Source organism: Nannospalax galili, unplaced genomic scaffold (assembly GCF_000622305.1).
Source record: "Nannospalax galili isolate Female #2095 unplaced genomic scaffold, S.galili_v1.0 scaffold1711, whole genome shotgun sequence".
Taxonomy (NCBI): Eukaryota; Metazoa; Chordata; class Mammalia; order Rodentia; family Spalacidae; genus Nannospalax; species Nannospalax galili.
Genome location: NW_008330347.1, coordinates 15,055 through 40,025, shown reverse-complemented (window position 1 = coordinate 40,025; position 24,971 = coordinate 15,055). Strand labels below are relative to the sequence as shown.

General features: G+C 46.0%; 2 protein-coding genes across 2 annotated transcripts in view; both read right to left on the bottom strand.

Annotated features, from left to right (window-relative positions):
* Tuba8 (tubulin alpha 8) overlaps positions 1-11,395 on the bottom strand; it is a 38,235-nt gene extending 26,840 nt beyond the window's left edge. The window contains exon 1 of the mRNA XM_029570425.1: positions 11,296-11,395. Coding sequence (XP_029426285.1) covers positions 11,296-11,304 — 9 coding nt within the window. The 5' untranslated portion in view covers positions 11,305-11,395. The remainder of the gene's footprint in view (positions 1-11,295) is intronic.
* Positions 9,884-23,534, bottom strand: Pex26 (peroxisomal biogenesis factor 26). The gene is made up of 5 exons (XM_008847050.3): positions 22,838-23,534; positions 19,853-19,993; positions 17,929-18,224; positions 16,101-16,247; positions 9,884-11,535 (listed from the first exon to the last, which is right to left on the bottom strand). Exons 1-5 carry the CDS (start codon positions 23,068-23,070, stop codon positions 11,432-11,434), a joined length of 921 nt encoding a protein of 306 aa, XP_008845272.1. The 5' UTR covers positions 23,071-23,534; the 3' UTR covers positions 9,884-11,431.
* Between the last annotated feature and the right edge of the window lie 1,437 nt (positions 23,535-24,971).

Genomic DNA, 24,971 nt, shown 5'->3' with positions numbered 1-24,971 from the left:
TGGGTTCATATTATTAAGTAGTATAATTACAGTGATGACCTAAAAGGTGAGTCACACTCATTTGAATAGGAGATAAGATAACTTGTATAGAGGAAGAGCTAGTTTTCATAGTATTAGAGAGGGTGGGGGAAGAGGGTTGTGTATATGCTAGGCAAGTGATCTACCACTGAACCATAACTTCCCATCCCTTCTCACCTTTTTTAAAAGGATTTTTATTTATATGTATAAGAGTTTTGCCTGTATGTATGTATGTGCACCACATGCATGTACTGCCAGCAGATCCCCTGAAACTAGAGTTACATTAGGTTGTAAGCTGCTATGTCGGTGCTGGGAACCAAACCTGGGTCCTCTGCAAGAGCAGTCAGTGTTCTTAACTGCTGAGCCATCTCTCCAGCCCCTCACTGTTTATTTATGAGACAGTCTCACAAAGTTGCCTGGACTAACCTTGAACTTCCTCTGTTGACCAAGCTAGCATTGTCTGTCTCAGCCTCCTGAGTAGGTGGGATTCCAGGTCTGCTGGATGATAATATATTTCTTATTTGTACAGTATTTCCTGACATTGAGTAAACACTGTGCTAAGGGCTTTTGGTGCATTATTCCATTTACTTCTCACAACAAATTACTGAAATTAAATTTTATCATTTTCATTTTGCAGATAAAGAATTGGAGATTTATAAATGTTCTTTTTTATTTTATTTTTATCATTTTTATTTTATGTGAATGGGTGTATTGCCTGCATGTGTGTAAGTGCACCCATGTCGTGCAATACATGTGGAGGTCAGAAGAGGGCGTCGGATTCCCCTGGAACTGGAGTTATAGACAGTTGTTAGTCACCATGTAGGTGCTGGGAATTGAACCCAGGTCCTCTGCAAGAGCAGTCAGCACTCTTAACTACTGAGCCATGTTTCCAGCCCCTTACAAATGTTAATTCTTATTCCTCATCACAGAACTGGTAAGAGGCAGAGCTAGACTTTATATACAGGAGTCTGGTTCACTGGCTGTGAACCCAAATTGGAAGACCAAACCTTACATGGAAAGACTTGTTCTTGTCCTCTTAGCTTAAGACTTGACAGTCCAAATATCTAGGATGGTGTTTCCAGGTAAAAAGTGCCAAAGATGGAGTTCCCCTTAAGGAAGGAGCTTGAGAGCCCACAAAAGAGGCATAGAAAGAAACCTCCATGTCCAGAAACCCAACCACTGGGTGGCCTGTGAACTTCAGACAGCAAGCGATATCTTACCATGAAATTGCCTGGGTTCAGGTATTTGATATCAGTTATTAATATTGCTCATCCCTTACTACTTTAAGTGCATTTAACTTTAAATGTTAATATTCCATTCTTGGGTCTCATAGTCTGAAAGCCATTTGGAGAAGAGAAGAGCGAGCATGGTACCACAGTGTCACAGACACAATGGTTCCAGCAGCTGTAACTAAGCTACCACCAAGGAAAGAGCAAACCTCAGGGCAACTGTCCCACTGGCCCGTCTCCCAGGCCACTCTCCAAAGTCAACCTTGGTGGGGGGCTGGGTCATTTAGTTAAGCTGGGGAAGGCATTATCTTCCTCTTCTCCCACTCATGCTGACTGACTGATGTCACACATGGCAACTTTGAAGGCATCATTGCTTTAGCATTAGCTTCAGGTCCCTGTTCAACTCGCCTGTCTGGGAGTGGGGAGGGTTTTTAAATGACACTAGTTAAGTCACATGGAGCTCAGCAGAAGGGAACTCAACAGTGAGTGCTTGGAGCTGGGAGTTAAGGATAGAGTTAAGTGCAGAGGTCATTAAGGCTGAAGAACCAAGAAAAACACATCTTCATAAATTGGCTCAGACACCCTAGAGGACAGCACCTAATCTTAGATCCTTCAAGGCATATAAGGTTGTGTCACAACACAGGTAACCACCTGTGTATTTCAGTTTGTATTTTACATGCATTAGTACCATTTAATCTTTTCAACAAACCTATGAAGTGAATACTATTATTATCTTCATTTTATACTTAAAGAAATTAGAGAGACGCCTCAGTGGTTAACAGCACTGGCTGCTTCTGTAGAGAACCAGCTTCTGTGCCCAGCACCCACATAGCAGCTAACAACCAGTTACAGAGAATATAACACCCTCTTCTGGCCTCCATGGGCATTGCACACATGTGCCTGCACATGCATACATGCAGGCAGGACACTCGTACAAATAAATAAATAAAATAAATAAATAAATAAATAAATAAACAAATAAATAAATTAGAATTTTTTTTTAAAAAAGAAACTGAGGTACAGGAAAAGTGATTTGACCATGGTCAAAGCAAAGGAGCCAAAATATCAATTCAGTTGTTATGGTCTCAAGGATCACACTCCTCCTAAACACCATCTCACACTGCATGTCATTTTTTGGGGGGGAGGGGGAGTTTGAGACGAGGTCTCCTTATAGCCCCTACTGGCCTGGGACTCACAGAGATCTGCCTGCCTCTGCCTCTTGAGTGCTGGGATTGAAGGTATGTGCTACTACGCCTGGCTCATTTTTATAGCAAAAGTACTTTGATTGGGTATTTGTTGTTGTTGTTGTTTAAAAAAAGGGGGAGCTGGAAAGATGGCTCAGCGGTTAAGAACGCTGGTTGTTCTTGCAGAAGACCCAGGTTCGAATTCCAGCACCCACATGGCAAGTAACAACTGTCCCTAACTCCAGTCCCAGGGGATCCGACAGCCTCTTCTGGCCTCCGAAGGCATTGCACAACACAGGTGCCCTTACCTACATGCAGGCAATACACCCATACACATAAAATAAAAATAATAAAATTTAAAAATAAAAAATAAAAAAAAGCTGGGGCTGGAGAGATGGCTCAGAGGTTAAGAGCACCGACTGCTCTTGCAGAGGACCTGGGCTCGATTCCCAGCACCCATATGGTGGCTATGAACCATCCTTAACTCCAGTTCCAGGGGAATCCGAAGCCCTCTTCTGACCTCCGTGGCATTGCCTGACACAGGTGCCCTCACATACATGCAGTCAATACACTTACACACATAAAATAAAAATAATAAATAAAATATTTTTTTTAAAAGGCCATAATTTGTGTTTAGTATGCTCAAGAGTCTGAGTTCTAGCCTCAGCACGCATGCACACACATACACATACACACACACACACACACACACACACACACACACACACACACAAGCCTTGTAATAATTAGTTTCCTAAGAGAATTTATAGAGCATATCCTTTAGCCATTGTCTTTAGCACCTCTGAAAACAGGTAATTGTCACGCACCTAGAAAATCATAAAAATCCATGAATGGGACAGAATACCAAAGAATACTAAGAAGACAGGAGGTAGGATTCTCAGCATGTTCCAGAGCAGTGGGCGCTTTCTGGAAGGAGGCTACCATTCACTGCCAAAGTCCAAAACCATTCAGAGAGACTGGGAATGGGTAAGGCATGTCTCATAGGGTAACAAGGCAATTTTACCAGCTCCCAGCTTGGTACTACTAGTTACTTTTTTTGTTGCTGTAATAAAACATCATGACCAAGGCAACTTAAAGAAGGAAGAGTTTATTTGGCTTATGGTTCCAGAGGGATAAGAGTCCATCATGATAGGGGAGGTTTGGCGGCAGGAGGTGGTTGGGCATAGGAAGCCAAATAATCACATCTTCAAGTAGGCACAGGAAGCAAAGCAAAACTGGAAACCCAGCAAGGCTTAAGAACTCCCAAAGTCCACCCCCAGTGACGTGCTGCATTCCTCCAGTATGGACTCACCTCCTAAAGGCTCCATGGCCCTCCTTAAACAGCACCACAAACTGGTGACCAAATGTCCAAATACTTGGAGCCTATGGGAGACATTCTCACTCAAGCCATCACAACTAGGAAGGGTGAGCAAAACTCTAAGACAACAGTTTGTAGGGAACCAAAGACACAGATTAGCTTGTTTGCTGGGATCCAAGTAAGGTCAGTGGCAACCAAGAGTGTGGCTCATCCACCTGAGTCATCTTGAAGGCGCCACCAGCTTGTTTTAACCTACTGAAGGACACTGGCCATGCTGCCTTTGCCATTGCTATCACCGGTGGGCTGGGCAAGGACACTACCAAAACAAGTACCAAAGCTGGTCCATCCTCCTCCCTGCCCTCATCCCCCAGTCCTCCCCAGCTTTTGCCGCTCTATCTCTTCCTTTTTCTAATTCTCAAGACCAAAATCAAAGTCCATCCAACTCATCTTTATTACATGGCCTCTTCTGCACAGAGACTCATTCTAGGTGCAAGAGCAAAAGATAAGAATTTGACCTCTGGTGCCAGTCAGCCTAGATGCAAATCCCAGTACCACCTCCTTAACAGCTGAGATGCTATGCAAGTTACTGAGCCCTACTGTCTCTGCTCCGTATTCCCTACCCCTGCCTTGTTCATTTGTTGCAAGATACAATTTGTTAATATATGGAAAGTGCTCAGAAAGGTGCCTGACAAGCTGGGCATGACGCACCTGTAATCCCCCTGCACTCAGGAAGCTGAGACAGGAGGAACACTCTGAGAGCCCCTCAGCACAAGTGTCTCTTGACTTGGTGAAATGGCTTGACTATTAAGTGCAAGAACATGCCTGAAAAGAGAAACACCTTGCACTAGCGGCAATGCCACAAGCCAGTAACAGCCTCCCAGAAAGGGGAACATAGCTGAGGAGGGAGTTGTTACCAGGTTAGAAAGATGATGGAAAATTGAACAGGAAGCCAAGAGTGTGGCTCATCCCACCTGAGTCATCTTGAAGGAGCCACCAGCTTGTGTTTTAACCTACATTAGGCCTGAATGGGTTTTAGAGTAAGCCAACCAGTTACAAGAAACAAAGATCGGGTCTGGAGAGATGGCTCAGCAGTTAAGAACACTGGCTGTTCTTGCAGAAGACCGAGTTCGAATCCCAACCCCACATGGCAGCTAACAACTGTCTGTAACTCCAGTTCCAGGGGATCTGACAGCCTCTTCTGTCTGCCTCAGGCATTGCATGACACAGGTGCACTTACCTACATGCAGTCAATACACTCATACACATAAAAATAAATTTTTTTTTTTAAAGAAAGAAACAAAGATCAACAGTTAGGATGGACAGCATGGCAGGGGCAACATGGGTCTGAAGTTGGAAATAAAGTTAGGCAAATCCTGAGCGGTCAGGGACAGAGCTGGAGACAGGGAAACTTCCAGATGAAAGGAGTGATTGAATTCACAGAGGTAAAACTAGTCCTCAAGAGAGGGAGCAAAGGGGCTGGAGAGATGGCTGATTGGTTAAGGGCACTGGCTGCTCTTGTAGAGGACCCAGGTTCAGTTCCCAGCATCCACATGATAAGCTAACAACTGTCTGATACTCCAGATCCAGGAGAATTTTACACCCTCTTCTGCCTCCTTGGGTATTACATGATGAGTACGCTTACATATATGCAGGCAAAACACTCTTACACATAAAATAACACCCCCATCACACCCCTGTACCACCCACCCCACTCCCCAACCCATACCCCATACCCTACAGCCCCCCAGAGGAGAAGGCAAGGAGCTGAGTAACAATGATGCTCTGCCACCTTGGGAAAATAAGCATTATATGTCAAAGTAGAGGGCTGGAGGCGAGGCTCAGGGGCAGAGTGTGAGGTCCTAAATTATATCCCTAGCACTGAAAGAAAAAAAGGAAAGCGTTTTTTTTTATCGAAAGGCCCAGAAGTGGTTAACAACATCTGGATTACTACTTAATCCAGAAAAAGGCTTGATAAGCTCTTCAGAGCACTCTGCACACTGCCTAGTCCAAAATGCTAATGGAGAGAAGCAAAACACAGAGAGGAGCAAAAGGGCCCTACATTTGTGTGGTAAGCACTTCATGTATTAACTTCCAAAGAAGTGCTAGAGCACATGAGGTCCGCCTGGCCAGGCCGCAGAGTAGCTCACCTAACTAAGGCAGAGGTAAACTCCTTATAATTACAAACCCTCCCAAGAGGCAGGGTAGAGGTCAACACCCAGTAACCTTAAAGTGTCCATGCATGGAGAGGAAAGACAGGCTGGATCCGTGACAGGTCCATCAGGTCTTTTTCTTTTTTTTTTTTTAATTATTTTTATTTTATGTATGTGAGTGTATTGTCTGCATGTGTGTAAGTGTACCCATGTCATGCAATGCCTGCAGAAGTCAGAAGAGGGTATCAGATCCCCTGGAACTGGAATTGTTAGCCACCATGTAGATGGTAAGAATCGAACCTGGGTCCTCTGCAAGAGCAGCCAGTGCTCTTAACTGCTGAGCCATCTCTCCAGCCCCACATCAGGGCTTTTTCTTCTTACAGCTATTTCTTCTGGAAGTTTTAGGGGTGGACTGCACTAAGTTCAGGCTTAGGAAAAACCTATACACACAAACATGGGAGAAGAGAAGAGAGAGAGAGAGAGAGAGAGAGAGAGAGAGAGAGAGAGAGAGAGACTGCACCGGGCCAGTTAACGGGTGGGCAGAGCAGCTGCTGTGTGTTTGCAGAGAAGTGTCAATGAAGAGGTCTGACCACTGCCTGTGGAACTTAAGCCTGGGGCAAGGGCCTAGAGATTCCAGCCATGCAATGGGAAAAGGTAGCCAACGATGCCCACACTCTGGAGGCTGAGGCAGGAGGATCACCTGAGTCAGCAGTTTAAGGTCAATCTGGGCAATATGGCCAGACACCAGCTCAAAAGTTTTTCGTTTGTTTTTTGGGGCTTTTTTTTTTATGTATATGAGTGTATTGCCTACATATATGTAAGTGCACCTATGTCATGCAATGCCTGAAAAGGTCAGAAGACAGCATCAGATCCCCTGGAAATGGAATTACGGATGGTTGTTAGCCACCATGTGGGTGCTGGGAATTGAACCCGAGTCCTCTACAAGAGCCATCTCCCCAGCCCCTGGGTAGGGTTTTTGTTTTGTTTTGTTTTGTTTTTAAAGAAAAAGGTGAACTTGTTATACTGTGATCTTATTGTACAATAGCATAATGTTCAGCTACGAAGAATGAGGCAGGTCTATGTGTGCTCACAGGGAGCAAAGTCCCCAGATCAAAAACTATTTTTTTTTGTCTTTTTGAGACAGAGTCTCCTTGTAGCCCCAGCTGTCCTGGAACTCATTATATAGACCAGGCTGGCCTTGAACTCACAAAGATCCGCCTGCCTCTGCCTCCCAAGTGCTGGGATTAAAGGTGTGTGCCACCACGCCAGGCTCAAAGATGTTTTTTTAAAAAAGTGTAGCAAGGGTGTGTAAGATCATAGAGTACTCTCACTGGTGTAAGAGAAAGAAAAACTGTTAGTATAGGTGAGCATATCTGATAAACAGATTCTCAGCAGTAGTTGCCCATGGACAGAAAATGGGGCATGAGGAGAACGGGTGAAGGGGATGGATAGGCTTTATTTTCCATGATGCCCTTTTATACCTTTAGCATTGTTTCATATGTATAAAACTAATATATTGTTTAATGGTCTTCCATATACACACATGTATGCAGACACATACATGCAAAGAACAGGCTCATCTGCACAGAGGGTGATGTTCCCCATCTCCCCACCTTTCTAGAACTCCATGTCCTCTTTCAGGTACATACATGCAGCTGCCCACCCACCTCCACCTCTGATCACCCACAGTTGCCTAATTGCATTCCAACCATCACCACCACGACCACCACTCCCACCAGCCTCCCCTCTGATCACAGGGCACCTGCTCCTGCTGTCCTAGGTACCTGAAGATGGAATTAATCTGTTCTACATCACATACTATAGACGCCTGCAGAGCTGATCCACTCTAGCTAAAGCTTTCCTTCTCTAATACATCTGCCTATTAACAATGAACTCCAGTCAGAGTGACAGGGAAAAGTGGGGTGGGGAAAGGCAAGTGAGACGTCTAAAAGAGTCAGGAGGGCTGAAGAGATGGCTCAGCAGTTAAGAGCACTGATTGCTCTTGCAGAGGAACGGGGTTCAATTCCCAGCACCCACATGATGGCTAACAACCATCTGTAACTCCAGTTCCAGGGGATCCAATGCCCTCTTCTGACCTCCACAGGCACTGCACAACACACGTGCATCTACCTACATGCAGGCAGCACATTCATACACATAAAATTTTACAAAAATAAAAATAAAAAAGGCCAGCCATGGTGGCACAGCACTTGGGAGGCAGAGGCAGACGGATCTCTGAGTTCAAGACCAGCCTGGTCTACATAGTGAGTTCCAGGCCAGCTGGGGCTACAGGGAGACCCTGTCTCAAAAAGACCAAAATAATAATAATAATAATAATAATAATATAATAATAACAACAACAACAACAACAACAACAACAATAATAAATAGAAGGGTCAGGAGACCTGAGTCTTATTCAGGCTCTGTGACTTAGGAGGGTCAGGAGACCTGGGCCTTATTTAGGCTCTGTGACTTGGGACAAATGGTTTCACCTTTCTGAGTCTCAGTTTCATTACCTGAAAAAGAAGGTGGCTGCAAGATACCATCTGCAACTGAGACTCTCTAGACCCAACATACCCCAAATCCCAGCATGCACTGCTCTTCTCTGACACTGATTCCCCTCCTCTGAAACTGGCCAATACGTGTGGTGTGCTGAATGATACTGTCCAAATTTAATCAGCACTGGACAATCTAAACATTCTAGAAGCCTCACTACAAAAAGCAAGAAATAGATCAAATCAGTTTCAATGTATTTTATTTAACCCAATATAGTCAAAATATCATTTCAATATGAAGTCACTATAAAAATCTTTGCATTTTTTTTTAAGAATTTGGTCTTTGAAATCTAGTATGTATATTTTACAATTACACAATGTGTCCACATGGACAAGTCACATCTAAAATGCTCGAACAGCCGCCTTTGGCTGATGGCTACTCTACTGGGCAGTACAGGGATCAAGGTCCTTCCTTCACTATGACCTTAAGCCCAGCACTGAGGACCAGCCAACATCCTTGGAAATTTTGGTCACAGTAACAGCAGCAGTTCTGGTTCCAAGTTGCTCACCTGACCAGGCAGGTGGCTAGGGCTGGGTACAGCCTGCCCTGCAGTGCTCAGGGCAAGCACAATCAGCCCCACAGGCCACCAGCAGAGCAACAGTGAGGAACACTGGGAGAGAGTAGAAACAAGCTGGGCATAACGGTCTTCATGTCAGAGCTTCACAGTACAGAACAGCGCTCACCAAAAAGCACATGTCCTCTTGTACCAGTCCACTAATAAACCCCTCTGAGAACCTGGTCACTCCCAGCCCTTGGAGGACTCTGGGGACGGCTGTCACTCACAAGAACTCTTTCCTGGGGCAGAAGAAGGTGCCAAGTGTGTCATAAAAAATCCATTACTCACCCAAGAGTCCCTATGAGATGAGGACAGACTTACAGATGAGAAGGGTGAACTCTGTCCAACAGTCACCCACACAGCAGAGCAAGCATGTAAGCCTTACTCAGACAGTCCACAGCCTCCCACTGCAGCTTCAAAGAGAAAGCCAAAGGTCTCCTGGAGCAGACCCTCCATCAGGAACAACTCAAGCCAGAGCACAGAGGCCTAAGGAGTGCCTGGAAGCTGGGAGGGCACTATGTACATGCCCACAGAAAAGAAGCCACACAGCAATAAAAAGTGTCAGCCACACCTGAGCACAGTGGGCCTTAGCGTCCACTAAGAAGAACGTGGATTTTGTCCTTTGGGCTACAGAGGCCATAAACAGTTTTCTTTAGGGCAAAGAATGACCAGATTGTCATTTTAAAGAAATCATTCCATCAAGTTACTCAGGAAGCTGAGAAAGAATGAGGGGAGGGAGGGAGGGAGGGAGGGACAGAGAAGATGAACGACATCTTCATCTTCCTTTCTAAGTGGACTGACCTTTAGAAGGAAGTGAAAATATTCTCAAGAAGGGATCTCAAACCATCCTGAATCCTTTTCTTTCCCCAGGGATCTAGGGTCTATTTAAAACCCATATAAAAAAATGACAGCCCAGGGCTGGAGAGATGCCTCAGTGGTTAAGAGCACTGATTGCTCTTGTAGAGAACCCAGGTTCAATTCCCAGCACCCACATGGCGGCTACCAACTGTCCTAACTCCAGTTCCAGGGGATCCTACACCTTCTTCTGACCTCTGAGGACATTGCATGACACAGGTGCACTTATATACATGCAGGCAATACATTCATACACATAAAATAAAAATAATAAATAATTTTTCTTTAAGTGACAGCCCCATTTCCTACAGAGCTGGACATCTTTGGGATTTAGACAGAATTCTAAAGGCCTGTGAAGTTTCCCTCTCTAAGAAGTTGTTTACTCACAGTTCCTGAAAATCAACCAACAGAAAGCTAATGTGCACTCTGTATTCTCATCCATAGTGACGGAGATCAGTGTGGGCAGCCCACTGGACACCTTCACCACCCTGACAGCAGCACAGTGCTCTGTACTTATAGAAACACAAAGACCCTTGTGGCCAGTGAGAAGACATGCTGAAACGCCCAATGCCTCCTCCCTGAGGTTTGTCCACAGGCCCCCACAGCTCATCAGCTCACCTCATTACCCAGTTCCATTTTCAGCTCTCAGCTCTGAGACTGGCCTACTTTTCACACCACATGAGCAAAGAAACGTGGGCATTATACAAACAACAGAACACAACTAGGACAGCAAGACACAGAAAGGGGACCTGCCACTGCCTGTACAAGGAGAAACAGTGACGGGACAAAGTCAACTGGGCAGATAAGGGTGGGGAGACCAGTGGGCAGACGCTGGGTACAACAGGGCAGTGCTTGGCCCCTGGCATACTAGAAAACTGAGCTGAGGACCAAGAGGCACCAAGAAAGATCACATTCCCCAGAGATAAGGTCAGGCAGGCTCACTTTGCTCCCAGTCATCACACGGGTGGCTGAGGCCACATCTTGTCTCAACAGCAAAATGCCTCAAACAGACGCCTCTTGCCCCACTGCAGGACGATGGGGATGGGAATGTGGACTGACTCGTAATGACATCACACCTTCGAGAGGAGCATGGGAGAGAAGAAGCTCCTCTGGTTTCACTCTAATTCAGCTACTGCCCTGTGGAGAACTTTTCAGAAGTTTTTCAGAGAAGTGGAAGGCCAAGAGTCACACCACAGGATGCGGAACCTCCCACTCCCTCAGCACCTTGACCTGGAAGGTCACCGGGTGCCTTTATCAAGACAATGGAATGTTTCAGGGCGCATTCCCTGCTCCCAAACCCTTCCTTTCGGAGGGACTGTTGAAATAAGAGGTACCATTCTGGGCAGCTGGACCTCTGGCACCACTGTTGCCACAATCCCCATGAGGCCGGCCGTAAGGGAGGGCTCAGAGGCAGCAAGCTGCAGCTCACCTCAGTCATTCTTTCTAGAATGAGGTGGGCCCACTCCAACTGGGCCTTCTGGCTATCAGGACCCAGCCACTGGGCTCAGCTTTTCTGCTTCTGTAGATGTGGACAGTAAGAGACCGAGGCAGCCAGGAAGGACCACTTAGTCACAGAGGACGAGGGGGTAGAGGCGTGCCAGCGTGGCCTTCTGGATTCGGCGGAAGAGCTGCACCAGCTGGTAGAGGAGGGGCAGGGAAGAAGGAGACGCTGTGGGGAGAAGAAAAGACCCCGTGAGTGCTCCTTCCCTCAGACCCCTCTATGGTGGCCCGAAAGCACATCTGGGCATCATGCTACTCACACCCTCCTCAACCATAAGGAGTTTCTCTTTCGCTATGCTTTCTCCACTTGAACTACAGTCACCTTAAATTTTCTGAGAAAATGATTCAGATTTATTACATTTTAATCCTTCTGATATATAAACAACTGGTGGTGACTCAGAGAAGCCCACACCCCTGCTTCCAGGCATGTCTTCTTTCTGAGCACCTCTCTTTTTATTTTTAATATTTTATTTTTATTTTATGTGTATGAGTGTATTGCCTGCAGGTGTGTAACTGCACCTGTGTCATGCAATGCCCACATAGGTCAGAAGAAGGCATCAGATCCCCTGGAACTGGAGTTACGATTTTTAGCCACCGTGTGTGCTGAGAATTGAACCCAGGTCCTCTGCAAGAGCAGTCAGTGCTCTTAACTACTGAGCCATCTCTCCAGCCCCAACCTCTCTTTCTTAACTCACATGCTTAGGCCTACAGGAAAACATTTTTATTAACTGCTAGGTATGGTGGCCCATACCTTTAATCCCAGTACTCAGGAGGTAAGACAGGAGGATCTCTGTGAAATTGAGGACAGCCTGGTCTACACAGCTGGAGCTATAGGGAGGCCTTGTCTCAAAAAAAAAAGAAAAACTTTTTTATTAAAGCCCAACTCTGCTTTAAAAAAAATAAAAACACTGGTAACAATGGCTGCCTCTGAAGAGAATCACTTTGGGAGACTTTTCACTATGTTTTGTACTTTTCTGTGATTTTTTTTTAGTTTAAAGACTATTACCTTTTTAAATAATTTTTATTTATTTTCATTTTTTTAAATATTTTATGTAAGTACAACATGACATACAATGCCCACAGAAGGCCAGAAGACAGCATCAGATCCCCTGGAACTGGAGTTATTGACAGTTGTTAGCTGTCATGTGGGTGCTGGGATTCGAACCTGGGTCTTCTGCAAGAACAGCCAGTGTTCTTAACTGCTGAGCCATCTCTCCAGCCCCTATTTATTTATTTTCATTTTATGAGTGAGTGTTTTGCCTGCACATATGTAAATGTACCCATGTGTACAATTCCTGTGGAGGCCAGAAGACAGCATCAGATCCCCTAGGACTAGAGTTATAGTCAGTTGTTAGATACCATGTGGGTACTGAGAATCCAACCCGCAATGCAATCCAATCCAATCCTCTGCAAGAGTAACCAGCACTCTTAACGGCTCAGTCACCTTCCAGGCCCAGTACTATCTATTTTTACCACAAATTAGCTATATTGAAAGTAAGGGGCTGGAGAGGTGGCTCAGTGGTTAAGAGCACTTGCTGCTCTTCCAGAGGACACAGGTTCTGTTCGTAGCACCCAAATGAAGGCTCACAACTACCTACATGCACATGGTGCTATTACATACACTCAGGCATACACATACACATAAAATAATTAAATTAAAAAAAAAAAAAGCCAGGTGCAATGACACACACCTTTAATCTTAGCACTCAGAAGGCAGAGGTGAATCTCTGTGAGACTGAGGTCAGCTGGGTCTATAAAGCAAGTTCTAGGCCAGGCCACCGGGTCTCAATAATTTTTTTAATGGAAATATATATTTCTATCTTTGTTTCTGTTTGGGTTTGTTTTGGTTTGGTTTGAGGGGAGCTGTTTTGTTTGAGACAGGGTCTCGTAGCCCCAACTGACCTGGAACTTGCAAAAGAAGGCTTTGAATTTCTGATCCTTCTGCCTCCACCTCCTGAGTGCTAGAATTACAGGCACATATATGACCACACTAAGCTTTACGTGATGCTGGGAATAGAACCTAGGGCTTAGAACCCACACCAAACAAGCATCCAACTAACTGAACTAATCCCTAGCCTGAAAAACAGGGGAAAAAATACACAGAGAGAGAGAGAGAGAGAGAGAGAGAGAGAGAGAGAGAGAGAGAAGAGAGATTTTCCTTAAGTAGAAATAAATGCTACAGCTCCTTGGAAGGCTGAGGCCAGAGCTTCAGTTGAGACCAGAGACTTGAGGGCAGGCTGGATAACATAGTGAAGACCCCCACTCCCCCATCTCAAATAAAAAAGAAGAAAAAAATATGTTTGCGGTAAAGTGCCTGCTGTACACGTATGAGGATCTGAGTTTGGCTCTCTAGCACCCAGGTAAGAGTCAGGCATGGTGACTCGACGGGACTGGAACCCCCTGGCAAGCTCCAGGTCCAATGAAGAGACTATCTCAAAAACAAAGGTGGAAGGGCTGAGATGGTAGTTCAGTGGTAGAACACTTGCCTCAAATGCATGAGGCCTGGGATTCAATCCCCAGTTATGATGATAATGATGATGATGGTGATGGTGATGATGGTGATGATGATGATGATGGTGATGGTGATGATGATGATGATGGTGATGATGACAATGACAATGACAACAATAATAATAATAATAATACGGAGAGTGAAAGAAGGTGATACCCAGTGTCAATCTCTGGCTTTCATGTGACACACATATGCAGAGAGAGAGAGACAGAGAGAGACAGAGACAGAGACAGAGAGAAAGACAGAGAAAGAAAGAAAGGAAAGACAAAAACATTAATTTATTTTCTCCTTTGGGGCTACGGATGAAACCCAAGGCTTCAAGCATGCTACATATGTCCTCAACCACCAAACTCTACCCCAGCACTCCATAAATGTTATTTTTCTTGGGGCTAAAGGTATGGCTTAACACCCACATGGCAGCTAACAAGTGTTCGTAACTCCAGTTCCAGAGGATCAGACACCATCTTCTGACTTCCAAGGGTACTGCGAGACACAGGAGCACTTACACATATAGGCAATATACTCATACACATAAAATAAAAATAATTTTAAAAATTTGATTTTGGTCTTTTTGAGACAGGGTCTCCCTGTAGCCCCCAGCTGACCTGGAACTCACTATGTAGACCAGGCTGGCCTCCAACACACAGAGATCCTGCCTCCCGAGTGTTGGGATTGAAGGCATGCACCACCACACCTGGCATAATTAATTTTTTAAAAAGTGGGAGCAGCTAGGAGGCAGAGGCAGGTGGATCTCTGTGAGTTGGAGGCCAACCTGGGTCTATATAGCAAGTTCCAGGTCAGCTGGGGCTACAGGGAGACCCTGTCTCAAAAAGTTAAAAAAAAAAAAAAAAAAAAGAAGTGGAAGCTTTAAAATTAAGCAAGCAAACTGTGCAACTCTGGTCTAGCTGCTTTACCTTTCTGGTTATTAGATCTCTCAATTAAAAACTAAAGAAAATGAATGGACTAGAATAAAGGTTTCTAGTTTCCTCTGTTTATCTAATTCTATTCTAAATCTAAACGCACGAGGAAAGGTAGACCTAGCCCACAGTCAGAGGCTAACACACAAAGCCCAGCATGGTAGCACATGCCTGCTATACCCACGTTTGGGAGGCCAAAGCAGAAGGACCAGGAGTTCAAGGCCAGTCAATTCTACACAGAAAGACCTTGGCTTAAAATTTTTCTTTTTTTGAGCCGGGTGTGGTGGTGCACACTTCGGTCCTAGCACTTGGGAGACAGAGGCAGGTGGATCTCTATGAGTTTGAGGCCAGCCTGGGCTCCATAGGGAATCCAGGCCAGCTGTGGCTCAAAAAACTAAAAATAAAGTTTTTCTTTTTTTTTTTTTTCCCTCAAAACAGTAGCCTCCTAACTGTGGCCCAGTATTTGTATATCTGAGCAATTACTCCTCAGGGAATCACCAGGACTATTCCCATGTTTCATTCAGGGAGCTCATCTCTGCAAGAATCATCATCAAAAGCCCAAACTTAGAAGCCAAACTTAGAAAAGTATTTTTGAATTTTACTGCCTACCACATCTGCAGCTGGAGCCACAGAGAAAGATTAGAAGCACAGGGTTGCATGGCAGATATGGAGGTTAGTTCTGGCTTCTTCCTCACACTTTTATTTCCCATATCTGCCAAAATGTCTGAGCATTTACAATTTCATGTTCATACTAACCAGGAGACATTAACACCTGGATCAATACTTCTTTAGGTCTTACAATAAGGAAGGCTTTTAAAATATTTTTTAATTTATATTTTATGTGTATGAGTGTTTTGCCTACATGTATGTAAGTACACCTGTGTTGTGCAATGCCCATGGAAGCCAGAAGAGGATGTTGGATCATCTGGCACTGGAGTTGTAGTTGCCATGTGGGTGTTGAGAACGAAATCCAGGTCCTCTGCAAGAGCAGCCAATGCTCTTAACTGCTAAGCCATCTTGCCAGTCCCTGAGGAAGGCTTCTTTGTGCTGCGTTCTAGCTAAAGGACCCCCTTGGATAAGCAGAGATCTAGGTGACTCCATTAGCCTGGAGGTCAGCAGAGCAACATACATGTTCCCCAAACTGCTCTCCTGGACTCTAAGTATACTCTCTCCTTCCAAGTGAAGTGGACTCATGTTCTTTGTGGAAGAATGGGGAACAATGCCAGAGGTGACTCCCTCCCCTGTAGACTCTCTGAAGAGCACCTGCTCTCACAGGCCCTGCCGTCAGTCCCCTGCAACACTTACCTGGGTCAAACCGCACCACCAAGAGAAAGAGGATCAAGGCAGCCAACAGGCTCTTTTTGAAGGGCTGAGAAAGGAGGTGACTCATTGCAGAGCCCCAAAGCCGGCGAAGTAACATCAGCAGTGACAGCAATTTATGGGAGAATGAACCTGATCAGGGGACAGAACATAATTCCAGCGTGAGTCAAGCAGAACTGCTTCCCTGGCTCTGAGCTTTGAGTTGAAGAGCTGAACAAAACGTAATGAGAATCATTTTCTCGTAAAGTAGTTCAAAAGTAAATTCTGAAAACTTCAAAAATGGCTTTTTTGTTCTTGCGTAGTTTTCTGCGATGCTGGGGTTGGCAGCCACAGCCTCGCGCTTGCTCAGCAAGCACTCTACTACTCAGCTGCATACGCAACCCTCCAAAAGCATGTTAAGGACAGACAATATCATGACATGGTCACATGCATACACCTTCTCAGCTGTGTAAGTTGGTGTCTCCTGATAACAGTCTCATTTTTTTTTTAATATTTATTATTTTTATGTGTATGCGTGTATTGCCTGCATGTTCATAAATGCACCCATGTCGTTCAATGCCCGGGGAAGACAGAAGAAGCTGTTGAATCCCTGGAACTGGAGTTACAGACAGTTGTTAGCTGCCATGTGGGTGCTGGGATTCGAACCCAGGTCTTCTGCAAGAACAGCCAGTGTTCTTAACCACTGAGCCATCTCTCCAACCCCAACAGTCTCATTTTATAGTACTCTTTAAGCTGTGACTTAACACAGGCATATAATAACACAGAGAAATAGAGGGCACTATTGCATGCAGTGAGGAATTCAAGATTTAGATTATGAATAGAAACATTAATACTAGTAACCCAACAAGTGGCACCCTGAGTCCTGACAGAACCACCTGGACTTGCCACACGGCAAGAAAGGTGATGGGTAGAGGGCCTGGTAGTGTGGTAACAAACAACCTGCTGGCAAAGAAGTGATCCTATCTCAGCAGGTTCACAGAGAAAAACGCTGTAGAGAACAGGATTATTACTTCCTAATTAAAGCTGACAGACTTTCATGTAATTTTTTTTAATAAGAATATTGAGTGAAGATCACTAGGCAAAAAACTTCAATGTCCCTACACTGTCCAAAGCCAGAATGTGCCACTTCAGGAGACAGGGGCTTTCTGACCTTGGGTGTGTTCACACAGAGACTCAAAGAAAAGGCACTAAAAGGATTGAGAAGCAGAGAAGTCTTTAGAGAGGGCCTTTAAAGTCCCTTATAACAAAGCGACCCTACCCCCACCCTCCACCCCCTTATAAGGACCCTTTATTATGATGATACCAGAAACCACTGGGTAAAACAACTGCATGCTAACGGACAAGGCAGACCTCACTTGAAAAAAATACTCATAAACTCTGTGAAGGCAGACAGGAGGTCAGCACAGGGGCCACAACTGAAGGAGGGAGGTTTTGTTTCGTAAGTTCCCAAGTTCCTGTATTAATTTCTTTGATGTTCTAAAGCACATCCCAGCTGTGTCTATACTGGGGCCAGAATTTAAGAGTGACAACCCCCAGACCAGTATGATGGAAGCAAGGTGTCTAGTGAGAGGACCCCAAGGAGATGACTAATGAGATCCTAAAGGAAGGTGGAGACTCAGCAACACCTCCCCATATGTAGACCGTCCTTCCATTCCAATTTCAGAGTCTGGCTTAGTTTGTGAAGCAGCTCAGTAGCTTTCTACTCCGTGATTTAGATCCTTTTGTTCTCAAGCTTAGGAAAGTCAGAAAGGACCCGGGTACAGGGAATGCCACAGGATCCCTCTGTAGAAGCCACAGAGCTCTGATGCCCTACCTTGCTGGCTCAGCTTCTGGGGCTCCTGGGGGATCAAGTGTTCCTGTATATGCTGTTGCCTTGCTGTATGAATGGCCTGGAGCATTTCTAGCCGCTGCTTCTCACTGAAAGCAGCAGAGCTCACCACCAGCTCCTCAGCCTCTGACAAGCGGCCCAGGGGTAGCAGCACCCGCAGCAGGTGGAGTTCTGCCAAGGATCCATACTCTGGAAGGTCCTGGTTTTCTGGGTCTTGGAGCCAGGCATCAACCACATCCAGCACAGCTCCAGGCTCTTGCATTTTGCTGTATAAAAGGATGCTGTGTCCCCCCAAAAGAGAAGAGTCAGTTATATTTTTTATAACCCCTAGATTTCTCCTATCCTACCCTCCCACACGCTTCAGCCCTTCCCTCTGGGATGCTGACACTCTTAAGAATTAGAGATTGGGGCTGGAGATATGGCTCAATGTTTAAGAGCACTGGCTGCTCTTCTAGAAGGCTCAGGTTCAGTTTCCAGCACACACATGATGGTTCACAACCATCTGTAATTCCAGTTCCAGAGAATCCAATTCTCTCTTCCGGCTCCTTGGGCACAAGACATGCCATGCGCACACACATACATGCAGGCAAAATACAAATACACAACCAGGAGTGGTGGAGCATGACTTTAGTCCCAGCACTCAGGAGGCAGAGGCAGGTGGATCTCTGGGCGTTCAAGGCCAGCCTGGTCTACATAGTGAGTTCCAGGTCAGCCTGGGCTATAGGGAGACCCTGTCTCAAAAAGGTCATATATGTGTGTGTGTGTATAAATCTTTTTAAAAATTAGAGATTAGGGCTAGTGAAAAGATTCAGTGGTTAGCAGCACTTACTGCTCTTCCAGAGGACCTGAGTTCAATTGCCAGCAGCAAAGTCAGGTGGCTCACAACCGCCCATAACTCTAATTCTAGGGGGATCTGAAGCCTCTGGCCTCTACAGGCACCTGCACTCATGTACCTGTACTCACACATACACATAATTTAAAATAATAAAACTATTTTTTTAAATTAGAGATTGGGGGCTGGAGAGGTGGCTCTGTGGTTAAGAGCACTTGCTGTTCAAACATGAGAACCAGAGTTTGGATCCCAGTACCACATAATAAGCCACGTGTGGTTCCATTCAAACCTATAATCTTAGCATTGAGGATGAAGAGACGGGAGAATCACTGGCTTCCAACCTAGCCAAGAAAACATGAGCTCCTGGTTCAAGGAGAAATCTTGCCCCAAAGGAATAAGGCAGAGTGATAGAGGACACCCAATGCTCTCCTCTGGTCTCCATGCACACTCATACACATGCACATATACCAGACACACATACACTACCCTCATACACATATATATATACCTACACACATTTTTTCTTCATTTAAAAAGAATTAGAGCCAGGCGTGGTGTCGCACGCCTTTAATCCCAGCACTTGGGAGGCAGAAACAGGTGGATCTCTGTGAGTTCAAGGCCAGCCTGGTCTACATAGTGAGTTCCAGGATAGCTGAGACCACAGAGAGACTGTCTCAAAAAGACCGGAAAAAAAAAAGAATTAGAGCCAAGCATGGGGACCCACACCTTTAATCCCAGCACTCGGGAGGCAGAAGCAGGTGGCTCTCTGAGTTCCAGGCCAGCCTGGTCTACATAGCGAGTTTCAGATCAGCCAGTGCTACACAGTGAGACTCTGTCTCAAAAAAATAAGAAAAAAAAGAATAAAGAATTAGAGCTCCCCAGAAGTTCACTGTCCACTACTGCCCTATGTGCCCTTTCCTCCTCCTCCATACCACTCCCAAACTCTTCCTTCCTAATCTTTTATTGCTATGGTTTGGGATCTGAACAAAGAGGAGGGAACTGGTAGGGAAGGGGAAAGAGGAGACATTCAGGACTTGTGTTCCTACAATGATCTAGAGTCAGCAACAATGAACCTACCACAACTCCAGGACTTTAGGAGGCAGCTTTTCAGGAACCTGGTAATACTGAAGGACCCAGGAGAGGACGTCCCTCCACCGATCCATTTCTGCCAGAGCCTGGATCCCCACAACACACAGGGAACATTTCACCTCCATGAAGCTGTCAGCAGAAAAGATCGATTTGGGTTTAGAAGTGGTTCCCCACTATCCTCCTTCCCTCCTCCAGTCTAGGACTGATCTCTAGCATTCCACTCAGATGCTACCACCTTTACCTTCCCTGTCATTATTGGGCCAGACCTCACCACTGGTCTCCTGGGCTGCCCTTCCCCCTGGAGTTAACTTCTCCTAAAGGTAAATGAACTATTGCCCAACACATATCTTTGTGTCCAGTTGAAATCAGGTTTGAATAAACAGCATTTTTTAATCCTGTAGAAAATGGCATGCACTAGCTGGGCGTGGTGGAGCACGCCTGTAGTCCCAGCACTTGGGAGGCAGAGGCAGGCGGATCTCTGTGAGTTCAAGGCCAGCCTGGTCTACATAGTGAGTTCCATGACGGCTGGGGCTACAGGGAGACCCTGTCTCAAAAAGACCAAAGAAAATGTCATGCATGCAGCAAAGAGGTGTAGACTGAAGGAGAATGGGAGTCCAGAGTTTGCTTAGTGAGAAATGGACGTGGAGTAAAGTTTCTGGGAAGGTGTTATGTATAGGAATTTAACAGGCCTTTTCAAATTACCTAGTAAGGCACTTCCAGACAGTCATAAGTAAAGCCTTAATATTCATTATGACAACCCCCTTGGCCCTAAAACCACAGCCAAGACTCCCCAGTTCAGGCTTCTCTGGTGTCAGCTTTGACTATTCTGCCCACCACCACCCCTAGTGTGGTCTAACCTAGTTCTAACAGTTTTACAATCCACAGAGAAATGGCAACCCCAGCTGCCAGAGGAGGCTAGTGACATCAAAAAGAGCAACTCAGGGCAAGGTTTCTGAAAAGTAAACTCATCCAGTCTTTAAACAGGAACAGAAACAGTAGTCCTGCCTTGACCCTCATTTCCCATCAGTCAAGGTCTGGAGCAGGTGGGAGGAGGGGCACCCAAAGGAGGTCTGCTGCCTGTTTACTGAGCCCACTTACTACTGAACATTAAACACACATCATCCTGTCCTCATGATGTTCTACATTGAAACTGGGCAAAGAATTGGCTGTGGCCAGGGAGTGGTTGCACAAGCCTTTAATTCCAGCACTCTTGAGGCAGGGGCAGATGGGTCTCTGTAGTTGAGACCAGCCAGGTCTATATAGTCACACACACACACATACACATACACATATACAAACACACACACACACACACTCGAGGACTAGCGGGGCGTGGTGGTGCACGCCTTTAATCCCAGCACTCGGCAAAGAATTGGCTGTGGCCAGGGGGTGGTTGCACAAGCCTTTAATTCCAGCACTCTTGAGGCAGGGGCAGATGGGTCTCTGTAGTTCGAGAGCAGCCAGGTCTATATAGTCACACACACATACATACACATACACATATACATACACACACACACACACTCGAGGACTAGAGGGGCGTGGTGGTGCACGCCTTTAATCCCAGCACTCGGGAGACAGAGGCAGGTGGATCTCTGTGAGTTCGAGGCCAGCCTGGTCTGGTCTACACAGTGAGTTCCAGGACAGCTGGGGCTACAGGGAGACCCTGTCTCAAAAAGACCAAAAAAAAAAGGACTGGCTGTGGCTTCCCACCAAGCTCTGTTATTGTTAAGGTTCAGATAGCCCTGCCCCCTCACCAACAGGATCCCACATTAGATGTGAGTTCTTATGTTATTTAGCCAATTATCTCTCATTGATGATTTTGTTCCTATAAGATGTTACTCAGATGTAAGACTTCAAATCTTGGTCTACAATGCTGTAGTGCCCACTTACAGCTAAGGGAGGCAACCCACTATTGTTCTAGCCAAAAAAATGAAGTGATGGCTAAATTTGTTTTCTCTCCCTATCTAGAAGCCTTTGAGAGGTAACTGACACTGATTCTAGCCACTGCAACAGCTATCAAAATGCCTGAAAACAAATCCTGAGTCCATCACTCTCAAGGTCACCCCTGGCAGAAGAAAAAAAATGAAAAATGAGCTATTACCTTGGTGCTAACCATTGCTCCTTGCCTCTTCAGATATTTTCCAAAAACTCTTACTAATTTTAATCAGTTGTTACCTTCCTTCCCTCCACATGTACACAAGAGCCTGTCAACCATCAAGGACCCTGTTGAGATGCAGGAGAGGGAACCCCTGCTGTCTGACTGAACCCTAATCCAGCCCCAGCCCCCCCCATCCTATAACAAGTAGCAAGTCGACAATTACGCCCCCTAACCTATAACACAAAAGGCTGGAATGTTAAGGTTCAGATAGCCCTGCCCCTTCACCAACAGGATCCCAAGGACTTCTCAAGCTCCTGAGAAGAGGGAACCTAGCTGATAAGCACCTTGGTCTTTGAAGTCAAGAGAAGCAGACTTTTCTCCGCTGTTTGGCCAACACAACAGGTTTCCCCTTTGATCTCTAAAGAGGACAGGTTTTAACAGTCCTGCTCTCCCACGTCCCTCCACCCAACTTTAAATAAAAAAATACATCTTCCCGCCTTCTGCAAGAAGCAGAAGCCTCCCTTTTTAAAAGACCCCAGCTCAAGACCCAGGCAGACATTTTCCCTGCCCGGAAGGGAATCTGTCCCATGTGTTCCTTAGCTAATAAACCCTATTTTGATAGCGTTTTATCTGTGCCTCGGTGCCTCATCCTCCATTTGCTCTTTCTCCACCAACTTTTTACCTATCAGTTATATGATTTGATTTCTTCATTGTTCAGTGCCCGGTTCCTCCTCCCTAGCATGGCACAAAATGAGGAACCAGACTTGCAAAGGCGTCCCTAGTTAAACCTAGATGCAATCCTCTAGTGCAATCTGGCAATGCAGTGTCCCTCCCCCAAAAGGACCGGGAAAGGAACCGAGCCCAGCACGTACGTGCCACCCGTGGGCTCCTCAGCCAGGGCGTCGTAGGCCAGACTCTGGCAGGCGCGCTCGCACGTCTCCAGCGCCGCGGGGAAGTCCAAGTGCACCACCAGGAAATCGGCCGCCTCCTCCAGCAGGTGCACCGCCAGGGCCACGGCCGGGAGGGCGCGTGCAGGCTCACTGCTCCGCAGGGTGCCCCCGAGCCCTTTCAAAGGGGCTGCAGAGGTGGAGGCGTCGCTCTTCATAGCCAGCCTGTGCTGGGGTCTGTCCTCACGGGTCAGAAGGACCACCTCTCCCGAGGCTCCTGGAGATCCGCAGTGGGCCTGGGAAATAGGCAGCAGGCTAAATTCCCCTCCCCAGCCCCCTGCTCGATTCCTGTAGAAGGAACAGGAAGGGGCTGGACCTAAAGTACGGCCTGCGCTAGGCAACAGCCTGACATCAGCCAACAGCCTGACACCTTGCCAACAGATCTACACATGGACCTGATCCCACCCCTTGACCTGTGCTGGAAGCACCCGAACTCCCAGGTCAGCGTCCGTGCTGCTTCTGGCTCCAGAAACAAGCGGACACCTCACGCACCGTCGCCATCCTGCGCATGTTCAGAGCGCCGGATTCTGGGAGTTGTAGTTCCTGGCTCTTGGTTCCCCGCTCCCTAGAAACTTAGGAGCGAGTTCTGTACTCAACCTCCAGCATACCTCGCCTAGAAACTGTCGCCTTCCAGGGAGAGAAAGCATCGGCCCACCTGCTTTGACAAGGGAAAATGGGACTATAGACCATAAATGAGTCCCAGAGGAGGCTGGAAGGAAGAAATTCCAGCAAGAAGGTGGAGCTACTGGTACGCTTATTATGAACGTCGGAAGGGGTGACGTTGAGAATATCGGGAGTCAGCCTAGGAAAGACTGAAAAGAGCTGGCCCAACCGGACATGTTAGTGCATTCCTGTAGTCCTAGCACTTAGGAGGCCGAGGCAGGTGAATCTCTGTGAGTTCAAGGCCAGCCTGGTCTACATAGTGAGTTCCATGCCAGCTGGGCCTACAGGGAAACCCTGTTTCAAAAAGACAAAAAAAAAAAAAAAAAAAAATCTGGCCCATTCCCAATCCTGGGCCACTTCCCATTCCTGGGCCAAGCTCACATGGGTTCGATACTTTAAGGCTTGGCATCGTGCGAAGAACTTTCTGTGCGATCTCAGTTATTTCTGCCCTTATCTCTATAGGTTAAAAACAACTACTCCCTTTTACTGGTGGGGAAGGCGACACAACCAGTAAGTTGCAAAAGCAGGCAGACAGAACCCTCATCCTATACTTTGTATTCAGCAAATATACAGTCATCAACATACAACTAAGTTACACAAGTTTCTGGTACCTGCATTGTCTGTATAAAATAAGGTTATTGTAAAAGCAAATCTATGAATACTAATGCAAATTTTCAAGTACTGGAACCAGAATAGTATTGATAAATCGCAGCTATTATATAATTTTACACAGACACATAAATCACTTATTTCTGTGTTTCAGCCAGGATTTCCTGAATTTTCCACACTTAAACTCAGTCCTTTTGGTTTTATTTCTTCCAGTTCTCTATCTACTGATCATTCTCTCAAGCTTCCCTAGAATCATTTGTGCCCATCCCCCACTGACTAGATTAGACAGGCTAGATAGATAAGGGGGCATGGAGCTAGATGTGGAAATGACCTTTTTAAAAATATTTTATTTTTTAATATTTTATTTTTATTTATTATTTTTATTTTATGTCTATGAGTGTTATGCCTGCATGTAAGTAAGTGCACCTGTGTAGTGCAATGCCCTTGGAGGATAGAAGAGTCTGTGGGATCCCCTGGAACTGGAGTTACAGACAGTTGTTAGCTGCCATGTGGGTGCTGGGATTCGAACCCGGGTCTTCTGCAAGAACAGTGTTCTTAACCACTGAACCATCCCTCCAGCCCCTTTATTTATTATTTTTATTTTATGTGTATGAGTGTATTGCCCACATTTACTAGGTGTTACCCATGTTGTGCAATCCCCAAGGAGGTCAGAAGAGGACGTTGAATCCCCTGGATCTGGAATTACAGGTGGGTTTTAGTCACTATGTGGGTGCTGGGAACCCAACCCAGGTCCTCTGCAAGAGCAGCCAGTGCTCTTAACCACTGA